The sequence below is a fragment of the Chaetura pelagica genome, unplaced genomic scaffold (assembly GCF_000747805.2).
Source record: "Chaetura pelagica isolate M959 unplaced genomic scaffold, ChaPel_1.0 scaffold55, whole genome shotgun sequence".
NCBI classification, from domain to species: Eukaryota; Metazoa; Chordata; class Aves; order Apodiformes; family Apodidae; genus Chaetura; species Chaetura pelagica.
This window is the reverse complement of record NW_009953571.1, coordinates 4493145-4505319: the sequence shown is the minus strand read 5'-3', so window position 1 is coordinate 4505319 and position 12175 is coordinate 4493145. Positions and strand designations below refer to the sequence as shown.

The window sequence follows — 12175 nt, the reverse complement described above, 5'->3', positions numbered from 1 at the left end:
CTGTCTCCACCCCCCACCGTCCCATAGGCACAGGGAACCTGCTTCAGTTCCTCACCGATTTGTACCGTTTCTTTCTTCTACTACACAGCACCTTTAGCTTCTCTGCAGCAAGCCTCAGCATTTAAATGGACAGCAATGACATCTAGTGGCTAGTTAAGAATCTGCCTTCCTACATTTCCAGCTCAATCATTTTTACCGGAGACAAAACACACAGCGATCAGCGTTTTAGTTGGCTGCTTGCAACTACACAGACCAACAGCGAGTGCATCTGAAATGCTGTACAAACTCTTCCATAACACACTCTCTGTTGTCTCCCCCAACTCCACAGCATTTCCCCAATCCCTTGCTTGAAGAGAGGTGAGGTAACACGCACAAGTTTGCGTTAGGCCTCGTGTGCACAATGAATCTAGCTACAGATACTTGTTCTGGTTACATAGGACTGGGGCTCCCACCCACCCTTTTAGTTATGCTTTGAACAAAATGGTAGAGGTTATTCACACAGCCAACGACAGGGCCCAAGGCCACATCATTTATAACAGCTGGTACAGAGCTCATTCACAACTAAGAACACCATAGAAAGAAATAATTTCTAAAAATGTGACTGTGCTGTCATTACAAGGAGAAAATATAAATATGCTATTCTTAAAGCCAAGAGGAAGAGATCTTGCAGATTAGATTTATGAGAGAATGGTTAGTGGTTCACTTCCCTCCACCCCCAACAAAAACCTCTTACCTTTTCACTGAATATTTTGCAATATTTTACAACCTAAGGATGGAATCAGTAGGGTTTTGAGGTTCCTTCCCCTGGAATCCCATCTCAGGCAAAGATCTGAGGGCTTTTATTTACTTGCTATGCCTCAGTTCCCTCCGACACATGATTTTTCTGTTATGGAGGAGTATATCTGACTGGAATGGTCTATAAGGAAATAATATTGCTAATTTTCAGAGTACAACAGAAACATTTAGTGATGTGACTGTTCTGTAGCTCAACAGGAAAAGAATGGAGAACTATAATAGTTCTAATATACCAGGAGAGTATCTTGTAAAACCGCAAAACTAAAGAACAAAAGAAGTATTAAGAACACCTCAAAGAAAAGAAATAACTTGAAATTATCTCTGGCATCTGAAAGAGCTGCTGCTCATGTATCTGAGTAGCAGAATAGACACTTTCCTTTGATGAGAAACTAGTTTAGGTGGGGGGCTACTGTTGCTTTAAAATGCCATGCAACCTTAAATATCACACTGCTTACATGAAAAGATGATGATCCGGGAGTTGCCAGTTATAACAGGTTTAATGCTGAACTTCAAAAGACATCACATTTAATCACAAATTCTTCTGGCAGCCCCATTGACTTACTCAAAGCTAAAGGCTATCTAGAGCCAAGGAAAACTACAGCATGTGGGGTTTTTTAACTATTGCTTAACAGAACCACTAAAACAGTGGTTTCTGATCAGCCAGCAGCACTACCAGGTGGTAATGAGACTGTCTGTCTCATGGTTCCAGCAATGAAAAGAATATTTCAAAACCTCAGGTCTTCCTACCGTCAGCTCTGTTTTTTATTACTCGTGTCATTTTACACAGGTAAGATTCATTCATTCCACACTGATGCTCCCCACAAAAGCATGAATGTTCTTCTGGAGCTTTGAATGGTTATCAAAATTCTAAGGCCAGTTCCTTGAGGAAACTAATTTATATTCTCTTTCAGTGATGTGAAGACTCATTTCTACAATACTATGAACAGGGTATAAGTGATTAGCAGACTGAGAGGGGTACTCAGGACAAGCACATATATTCATGTGAAAGAACTGAAGAGGTTTTTCAGAAGGCAGCATTTTCTATTGCCTTAATTAAAAGAATCATTATTTTTTTCATTTAGATCACTCCATTCTTCTGCCAACTACTACCTTTCTGATTCAGTGTCAAGCATGAGAACTTCATTAAAATTTTAGTTTCTTCAAAAATAAAACAAGAAACTCTTGCTAATTCACTGAGGAAAATTTTTCGCTCCCTCACCTACAATGTAGTGACTGCCACCTTCCAGGAAGGATTCTCCAAGTCAGAGCAATAGACAGAAGCATTGACCTGCAGCCATCTCCAGAAAACCCCAAATACTGTCAGATAAGCAAAAGACTGCCTGGTCATACAGTACTGGCTTCAAAGGGCAAAACAAATTTCACATTAAGATAACTTTTCTGTAGTCTACCCTTGAGAGGGTATGTATCAATTTTGGTTTGGGGTGAGGACAAAACCAAGATCCACTATACAGTCAAAGTAGAAATAGGATGGAGAGAGGGAGGAAGGAGGGGAAAGGTGCTAGGAAATACTGACAGAAACAGTCCCTAGAGAACATTCAAATGCATGGGCTTGTCCATAAAGCTTGTGGAAAAGAGATTACTGAAATGCAGGCAAATTACTTAAGTGTATTATGAGACACTCCTGCTTGAGATTTATACACATTCTTACATTACACTGTGTAGAAACATGTATTTGTGTAGCATGATGTTTACAAAATACATAAAACAAAAGCACTTGTCCTTTCATGTTCTTTCCATGTAAGTGGTTAAAGATTCTCAGCAAAAAGGAAACAGAAGGCAGCTCTAGCTTTGAATGAAGACTACACTGCTTGGTGTTCTTCACTACCTTTCCCTTTAAGCTTGTCTTCACTAAAACAAATACTACACAACAGGGAAGACAAATCACAGGCTGTTCCAAATTCCAGACAACAAGGCACTCCATTATCATCACACTGAGAACCTCAGAAGAACCACAAGCAGCAAACACCTGCTACATGTGTCCCAGCAGGTTAGCTCTAACTATTGTTCAAGTTCTTAGGGCAGCAATAGCTGCATCTGCCCATTTTTCAAGATTAGCTCACTGGAATCCTAAAAACAAGACCCCATTACTCTTTCCCTAGAGTTCCACAGAAGCCAGTGTGTTTCTACGTCAGGAGGTTATACCCCCATCAGAGAAGCTTCACAAGTTCAAAGTGAACAAAACCACTTTGGTGCATCGACAGTTGCGGATTTGGAAAACTACAGCCAGCTTTGCATCTCTTCTTCATACTTTTGGGGATCAATAAAAGGCTTGTCAATGGACCGGATCATCAGCTCCCCACAGTACACACATTCGGCTGCCACAATATCATCAATGTCAGCTTTGATCTGTTCCCGGCTCTGCTGTCCCTTCCCCAAACTAATAGTATCTGTGTCCTTGGGACGATGGTGGCTCTTGGAAGGCTGACTGGTAGTTGCCAGCTTCTTCTGAAGATCTTCAAGTTTTGCCTGCTTATAGGCAGGAAGGTTTGGGAAAACTGCTTGGAGGAGACAGTCATAGTGAAACATGTGACCACACAGGAAAAGGTAAAAAGGGCGGTTCAGAAGTGGAAAGTCACAAGCAGCACATTTTTCCTGAGGCTCCACAGAACCATACTTATTTCGCATTTCCTGGATGTCCTCTCGGATTCTCTTGGCACTCTGTGTGGCTTCCTCCATCTCCCTTTTCAGCTCTTCAATGTGCTTGTTGTAGTCCTCCAGGGAGTTACAGATGGCCTCCTTGAAATGGTCAATAGTGACAAAGTCTGGAAAGAATGGCAGGACGTCTTCAATCTTCAGCAGGGCACAGCTGGAGAGGCAGGCCATTGCCTTCTTGACATCCTTCTCTTCCTGAACAACATGGCAAGCAATCTTCAACCAGAGCTTCTTTCGGAGTTCCTCATCATCTTCAGGGAGATCTGCACAGGACTTGGCAAGATCAACATCCACCTAGAAGTCAGACAGACAAGGAAACCAAGTTAAGCTTCCACCTTTGTTTATCCACCTTTCAACTTCTAAGGCTTCTGTCTGTTACAGGAGGCTTTAATAGGAAACTTCTATTGTTATCTTATTGCCTAGGGCTCCACTACTGGCCTGCTCATTGTCAAACACATCTCTTCTCCACCAGTTCCTGAAGATTAAGATTTTCTTGTCACTCAACAGAGAGCAACAAAGCCCGGCATTAAAATAAGGGCAGACCCATGTTATAGGACTTCTGCTGGCCACACATTTCAGCAAAGACATAGTAATGCCAATAGAAAAAAAAAAATCAACATCTCCCTGAAGGCCAGATTAAGCTGAAAAAGGTGTTCTTCTGTGATAATTATGACAGCTGGGAATAGAAAGTAATTAGAATCCTGAACAATAGCTACTTGCAAGTCTTGCATAAATACAGATATGTTAAAGGCATGTTAGAGACTGAGTTTAAGACAGACAGTACTTCTACTTTCCACGTCCCTGCCCTCAATTATGGCTTGTCACAGTCAGCTATTTACCTCAAGTGCTTGTGAAAGCACACAAGTATGTTAACAGAGACAGGTCTTATGTCCTAGATTTGGCTGCACAGCTCCTGTACTGATGTCTGTCCAGTTCTGCTCAATCCTGTTGTTCAAGATAACTTGAACAAGTTACACTCCTGTATATCACAGCATGCATGCACACACACACACCTGTAAGGCGAGATCCACAGCCTCCTCATATAATTCCATCACTTTGTAAATATGGACACATGCACGGTGGTGCCCATGCTCTGCACACAGGCGCAATGCATACTTCAGGTCATAGTGGATCCTGTTTGGGTTGGTTCCTGCTTGTTCCAGGTATGAGAGCAGTGAGTCTGGCCGACACAACGCATAAAGAGACAACAGGTAGTTGTGAATGGCTTGCTGGGTTTCCTCCAGCTGATAGACACAAAACTCCATGTATCTAATGGCTTCATTGATCTGCTGAGTGCTGGCACTCTGGCTGTAGTTAACGAGAGCTGGAATGAGGTTCCTGGCATCCAGTCTGGAGCCCATAGAAATCCAAGCATCAACTACCTTCTTGGGAATATGCTGGATGAGGACTGGAGAGAACTTGTAGAACAGCTTCTCATCTCTGTGCCTGGACAGCACATTTAGAGCTTCATCATACTCATCATGCTGGCAGTGGTGGGCTACAACACGCTCATAGTCCTGCATGATGACTGCAAAGTAGACCATGTGTTCTGTGTCCCCATGGCTTGCCAGCAGCTCATAAATAGATGCCCGGTTATTAAACAGACAGTCTTTGTTTTTAGGACTGCTCAGGAAAGTGCGAAACTTCTCCCGTGTATCCAAATAGAGATTGCGCTGCGAGGGGTCTCCTTCCAATATACCCAGCCAGTTCAGGTACAGCTCCGTTAACCACGTGGTCAGCAGAGTGGTCTGTGTCTTCTCAGAAGGCTTTAGGTTACTTAGCTTCTTAATCAGAAACTCCATTAGGGCCTCTTCTTGCTTGGCTTCAATGAATTTAAGGGCAATTTCCTCAAAGTAGTTCTGGGTCAGGGCGTAACATTTGGCACTGTCTAGATACCTCTTGTTTTGGAAGCAGTGCTCTGCCTCTTTTGCCAGCACAATATCTAGGCACTCTGGACGGTCTTTACAATACTCTTTGGCTAAATCAAATTTGTTCATATTCATATACATCTTCCACACATCTCTAGATTCCCGCTGGACGTGGTAGCGGAACACTACCTTCTCAGTGTGGATCCATATCTGCTGGACTGTGGGATCTTTGATCATGCGTGTCAGCAAGCCAAACTTTTCCAGGAACAGATCTTGAAAAACAACCTGCCCATTCAGAGTGCAGACAGCCTTCACCCGATCAGGCAGCAGCAACAGGAAGTGGAACTGGGTAAGTACAATGGATATTGGCTTGTTCACAGTTATGTCAATATCAGAAGGATAAACCCAGACCCGTTCATCACTCAAAATTGAATCAGGACGACTGTAATCCAACGTACCATATAAAACACCATTTCCCATCATCCAGGCAAAGGAGCGAGGGTTGGAGCGCAGTTTTGGGGTGTAAAAAGCTATCTCACTGAAACCAAGGTTGGCTGGAAACTCCCGGAAGCTGGGCAAATGGTCGGCATGCATAGCAAATATGGAGCTGAAGCCTTGCTGCTCTGTGCCTTCAGGCACTTTGCCAACAAACTGGAAGAGTCTTTTTCGAGTGGTGGCTATAATGAAAAATTTCCCTTCTATCCCTCGTTCAATCTCCAAGCAGCAGACTGGGGCAGGTCCTGATTCCTCCTCCAGAGTGTAGACTTGTCGAAAGTACTGGTCAGGATTAGTGCTGAAGAGGCTTCCCTCACTGACAGAGATTTCAGCCTCGTAGATCTGCCCCTGGGCTGTCCCCACTAGGATAGGCCCAGTGTTGGTCTCTGAACCAAGAAATTTGTTCCAGCCCACACTCTCAATCAAGTGGCCCTTCCAGCGGGAGAGGGCTCGCACTTTCTGAACGCTTCTGTTCAAGTAAAGGCATTCACTGGTGTTCAGAGCAATCAGGAGATGAGAGCCTGCCAACGTAAGAGGGGCATGGGAAGGAGAAGAAGACAACAAATTAAGACTGTGACTAAGCAAGCCACATTCCTGAGGTTTCTAATCCTCACATTTTACAAGTTCTGATATCAACATACTTAATTCAAGACTTCCCCAGACATTCATAGAAATGTGGGGGATTTCCAAGCTGGATCAGAACAGTAGTCCATATGTGGCAAACTTAAATGACTAGCCCCAGATACATCAGTGAGAAGGTATTCTTCCATGGCAGTAAGGGTTCTAAGGACAAACAGTTCTCAGAGTTCTCTCCTGTCCCTGGAGCTGGTGACAGACAAGAGCATCTCTTTCCAAACTTCTGTTTTGTTTTTAAAAATCAGTCAAGGTTACAGCAAACTGCAGATGTTGTACAGACCTTTGTAAAAATTCTTGAATAAACACATCCAGCACAGGATAACAGGCTGCTGAGTTTTAGCAGCCTCACTCAGACAGCCTAATTGCATGTGTTCAGAGTTCAAAAGCAACAACATACACACAACAAGCCAGTGTTTTTCCAATAGCACAGGGGCAAATCAGGAGGCAGGTCCCCCAGGCAATGGAATCTTGCCCACAGAAGAACCACCTGCTCTCCTTATCAGCAGAACAGAAAAATAACTCCTTCACCAGTGCTTGTGATGCACATTCACTTGCATCTGCTGCCAACCACTCTCTGTAAATACACATGGTCCATTGCCTCACCTGTGTGGTCCAAAAACATCTTGTAGACTCTGGCTTCATCTTTGCGTCCCAGCTCTACCTGATTAGGTTCATCTGGCTTCCCAAGATCAATCCTGCAAAGTGAAACCATCAAAGCATGCTTCAAACAAAAGTTCATGTAGGTGTAATTGCTTACTGTTTTCCATATTGGGTTCATGGCTTCTTATCCAGTTTGTAATTGTAAATTCTCTAACAACTTAAGAAAAATATAAAGGCAGGGGGAAACAAGCAGTATCTTCAGGTCTCTGGCAGCATTACCTGAGAAGGGTGTCTTTGCCAAGGCTCATACAGAGCTGGTTAGAAGAGACCACTAAGCTGTTAATCTTCTCTGGAGGAGCAAAATCAATCCTTTGCTTGTTAAATATTGGTGTTTCCTTCTCCAGTCGAGCATTCACATATCCTGGAGAAAGAAAATGAATACTTAAAAAGAAAACAACACAAAAACCCACAACAACCCCACTCTACATGAAAATCTAACCCAAAAGACTAGAAGGATTATTGTCTGCTTGAGTTTCACCAAAAAGGGAGCATGCTTCATGTAGCATGAACACAGAGAGCAGCACTCATGAAGATATGTATAACAGGAGAGTAATAATATGCTTTACCATCTTGTTACAGAACTACAAACTTGTCACAAGAACACAGAATTCCAGGGGAAGCCACAAAACTCTCACATAAACTGCATAAAAAGCTGAAAATGAGAGTAGAATCACAAAGTCATTTGTTTTCCTTGGTTGACAGTTTATTTGTTCAAGACAGGACAGAATGGCTGGTACTACAAACAGAAAAAGGGCTCTGGTTTGACACTCCCATATAAGCTACCCAAGAGACCACTATCGTGCTAATTGAAATATATTTCTCTTTTATTCCATATTGGAATTGAATGAGATATCACACTTAACATCCATCATTCACAAGCAAAAGCTATTTTAAAGTCATGTATCCACATAGCAGACTTCACCATAGAGAGAAGTCTGTTGGGATTACTTGCTGCAGGGAACACAACTGCGAGGTCACAGTGATGTTTGCACCATAACCCTGTGTTACCAATCACAACACTACCCTAACTGCAACTTCCCAGTTGTTGCTGGAAGGCATGCAAACTACTTATAAGAACCAAAAGAATAACCAAGACCTGGTGATTGCTGAATCATTGCTCCAATCGTGGCATAAATTCTTCCTGAGCCAAAACCCATTCAGATTGGTTTACTGTTTCACAGTAAATCCCAAAATGGAGTCAGGGTAACCTAATCCTCAGATCCTTTCAAGGACCATGCCTGAATTCTAAGAAATGTCCGATTAAGTTAAGGTTAGAGTTAAGGGTTGAAGTTTGACAAGACACAGTCACCTATGGAACACACACTGAATTCTATGCCCAACCAAATAAACCTGAGAAACCAATGAACTGAAAATGGGAGTGTGTACAAGCCAAGCAAGTTAGCTCATGCAACTAATTAAGTATTTGACTGGTCAGTTTAGTCCCAACCAGCTTGGGAAATGTGGCATCCATAGGAAGGCATATGAAAGGCATATGACGGCAACCTAGGTGGGAAAGGCAGAGAATGGAGAAATAAGGTCTGACTTGAGAAATATGTTAATAAATAGATAGAACCTAGAATTGTATTGCTTTAAAAACCTCTTAAGATCTTCAGTGCAGATGGGCAAAGCACAAGATACTTTTCAAACTCTTTCCTTTGCTACAACAAAGGCAAAAGCCCAGCTGTAGGCAAGCAGTCAACCACCTGAAATTTTTAAGACAGGTGTACCTGTAACATCATGTGGCAGCACAGAGAAACAGCATGACACATTTAGTTTTCATTGAAGATGGGTAAATCTCTGCACACCAAAGGTTGGGAATTGCAGAGACCATGCCATTCTATTCCTAAGTGAGGATATCACTCTTTATGGTCTTCCTATGAGGAAGCAAAAAACTACAAAAGAGGTCAGATATGACAGTGAACTGCAAAATAAGTAGACATTCATAAAAAAACAAAACCAAGTGATGATTCTCATTAGCAAAATCCTGGAACATGTGTGCGTCCACAAACAGATCTTATCACAAAGCTTCATTCATATCTGTCCCATGAGACAAGTATTCCCAGTGACTGAATTTCCCATACACAGCATCTTACATAACCCTCTAACAAAGAAAACAGCAGAGGATCTCAGTCTGACCACACCACCTCCAGCTAGAAAGCAAGACAGATTGATACGTTGCTAGGTCAACCCATCTGCTTCACTCCAAGAGTGGCTCAAGCAAGTGGATCCATGTAGCAGTTATCCTGGACAGGAAGATTAAAAACGAAAAGAGCTGAAGCGAGTTAAGGATGTTCACGGCCAAATCAGTTAACTAGGAAGATAGAAACTTAAAAATAAACCTGGGATTGTACCTCAGAAAAAAACAGACTTTAATCCTAAACACCTCAGACCAAACACTCTCTAGACTTAGACTAATAGCAACACTTTGAAGCACACTCAACACCTATAACCTTTCCAAAATTACCCTGGAAAGTTTCCGTTTAGTTGCTGTTGAAAAAGTCAACATAGTGGTAGAAAGTAGCCTGCTAACATGATGAATCCACTGCTAGACCAGAGGCAGGATCTTAAAACAGTTCCTGTTTTAGAGGAAAGATGCACATGAAGAACAGATCAAGCAACCACAATCTGAGTAGGCAGCTTTTTGCTCAACACTTGTTTTTTTCTTACACATTGATCCATATCTTAAACATTATCCAGTTATGCAAACGTGCATTCCTTCATTTCCAGTTTAAGCCAAACAGATGTTCTTCATTTCAGATTAAGGGGCTGCAATGCCACAGTTTAAATTTGCTAAACTGTGGTTCAAAACATGCAGACAAAGCTCCCAGGCTGCAGATGCACACGATGTCACAGCTAACCAATAAATAGAAATAGGTATTTATATACATAGAAAGGAAGAATTACTCTGATGGGAACAACCCACAAAGCAACAGATTGTTAAATCATATTCATTCAGGCAATCTTGAATTTTTCTCAGATTGCCACCAACCAAAACAAGGCTGACTGAGACAGCAAGGAAACCCAAACACAGGAAGGAAATGGAACAACTAGCACTTATCCACAGGTAAGGGTTTAGCGTTGGGGTATTTTTTTTTTAAATTCAGTCATAGTTCAAGCCAGTGGCTTGGATTCTAGCATTCTGGACTCTTTAGGACTGTATCCATTAGAATTATAACTGTAGGATCATCACCACTAACATAAGGATTTTTAACTAATGTTGGTAACAGGAGTAGGATGAACTTCTTCAGCTTACAGTTCTCGGTACAAAGGAGATGTCTATTTTATAATAGGCATTCCTTTCAAAAAAAACCCTCCTTCATCCTGACCCCAATGTCCCTCTTCTGCTCTGATGTGATCCTACTGCAGCATTTGCCACCCTGATTTCTGAGCAAATCTGCATTTTTCCCTAGAGCTTTTAAGCTGTTCAAAGATCTAAGCCCACCAACATCAGTCAAGTCTAGTGGGTCAAACTAAGTCTCTTCATGCTGGAACTGCAGAAAAGCACAAGGAAAAACTAAGTGAAACGGGTTTTAACACCTTCCAAAATTTCCAATCTAACCTTAAGGATTGCTTTCAGGAATTTACTTGCATTTTTCCAAAATCAATTTGCTTAAACTTCAGATTGCCCACAACTTCTATAAGCCCAAGTTTTGTTCAAAATTACCAGTGCAGTCTGATTTATGAATAATTAAAATCCTGATTTGTAATTTAGCAGTTCCCCAAACTTCCTTTGCCAACATTAGTTGTCAGCAAACAGGCAGCTTGTTCAATCCCTAACAGCCATGACTGGAGACAGTGTTGCAGCAGTCAAGAAGAAAAGCTGAGTCCTTGAAAATTTATTTTCAGTAACACAGCTTGTTCCAACGCTGTTCTACACAACATGTATTCAGGACACTTATTCTTTATCTAACATTACACAACAAAATAACTATGCATGTTAAAACAAATACGGGGAACACATCCACTTCAGTACCTACACTCAGAGTTAATTCTGTGTATTTGTACCTCACAACAAAATAACTATGCATGTTAAAACAAACACGGGGAACACATCCACTTCAGTACCTAGACTCAGAGTTAATTCTGTGTATTTGTACCCAGTAAATAGACAGAAATTCATCAACACACAAACCTCCTAACCTGGTTTTCTCAAAGCTTAACATTTGGCAACACTATAGGAGGAAAAAACTTGAAAGAATGTGTCCATGTGTTTCCAAACTTGTAACTCAAAAATCCCAGCTCTGCAGAGCAGCTGGTACTAGCATGACAAGACCACGCAGAACAGAATCCTGTCACAACCTAAATTTCCCTGCCACATTCAGTGGAATGGTGTGAGGTGGCACCTAATAGGGAACGGCTATTGAACTTAATAAACTTTGAACCTATGATGGAATATGCCTGCCATCTGTTTGTTTTCTCTCACATGAAAGAAACAACTTATTGGTCACCCCACCATTACTTCACACGGATTACACATCTCCCTGAATAATACAGTGTGCCAAATAAGCCTCACAGACCTTAAGAGAAAAGCTTAACAGTGATGCAGACTGCTTTCTTAGTAATCTTCTTCACCAGTAACCTTGCCATCATGTAGTAAGCCTAAGGGAACCACCCTAAAATATGAAGTTTGTGGTAAACTGCCCCTGGGTTTGCAGACTAACCCCATGTAGGTACAGCAGTGTACACAGCCAAAGTACTGTAACAGCTGGGCTCCTCAGAGATGACAACTAAAAAAAAATTTTAAAAGGAAGCAAGCTGATGAGATGGTCTCAGACAATCACCGCAGCTTTGAACCGAATAGTGCTGAGGTGTGCTTAGAATTTGTGACTACACAGGCGTGTCACCTCACCTACATGTGTCTCCACCACACACCACGACACAAGGGCTGTGGCCTTTTGAAGCCCTCCCACAGAAAACCAACTTCTTGGTTTCACCAAGATGGCCTGCATCACCCAGGAGCTGCATCAGGAACCGAGTCTCCCCTGCTCCAAAGCATTTCACCCAGCAATCGACGGAAACACAAACCACAGGCGGATATTATGCCACAT

At 42.1% G+C, this 12175-nt stretch overlaps 1 protein-coding gene across 1 annotated transcript in view; it reads right to left on the bottom strand.

Moving 5' to 3' along the window:
• Nucleotides 1-2672: 2672 nt before the first annotated feature.
• Nucleotides 2673-12175, bottom strand: part of VPS18 (vacuolar protein sorting 18 homolog (S. cerevisiae)) — an 11179-nt gene continuing 1676 nt past the window's right edge. Inside the window, exons 2-5 of the mRNA XM_009999604.1 lie at nt 7347-7508; nt 7071-7162; nt 4482-6352; nt 2673-3762 (exon numbers count right to left, since the gene is read on the bottom strand). Of these exons, the coding sequence (XP_009997906.1) occupies nt 3034-3762; nt 4482-6352; nt 7071-7162; nt 7347-7508 (2854 nt within the window). The 3' untranslated portion in view covers nt 2673-3033. The remainder of the gene's footprint in view (nt 3763-4481; nt 6353-7070; nt 7163-7346; nt 7509-12175) is intronic.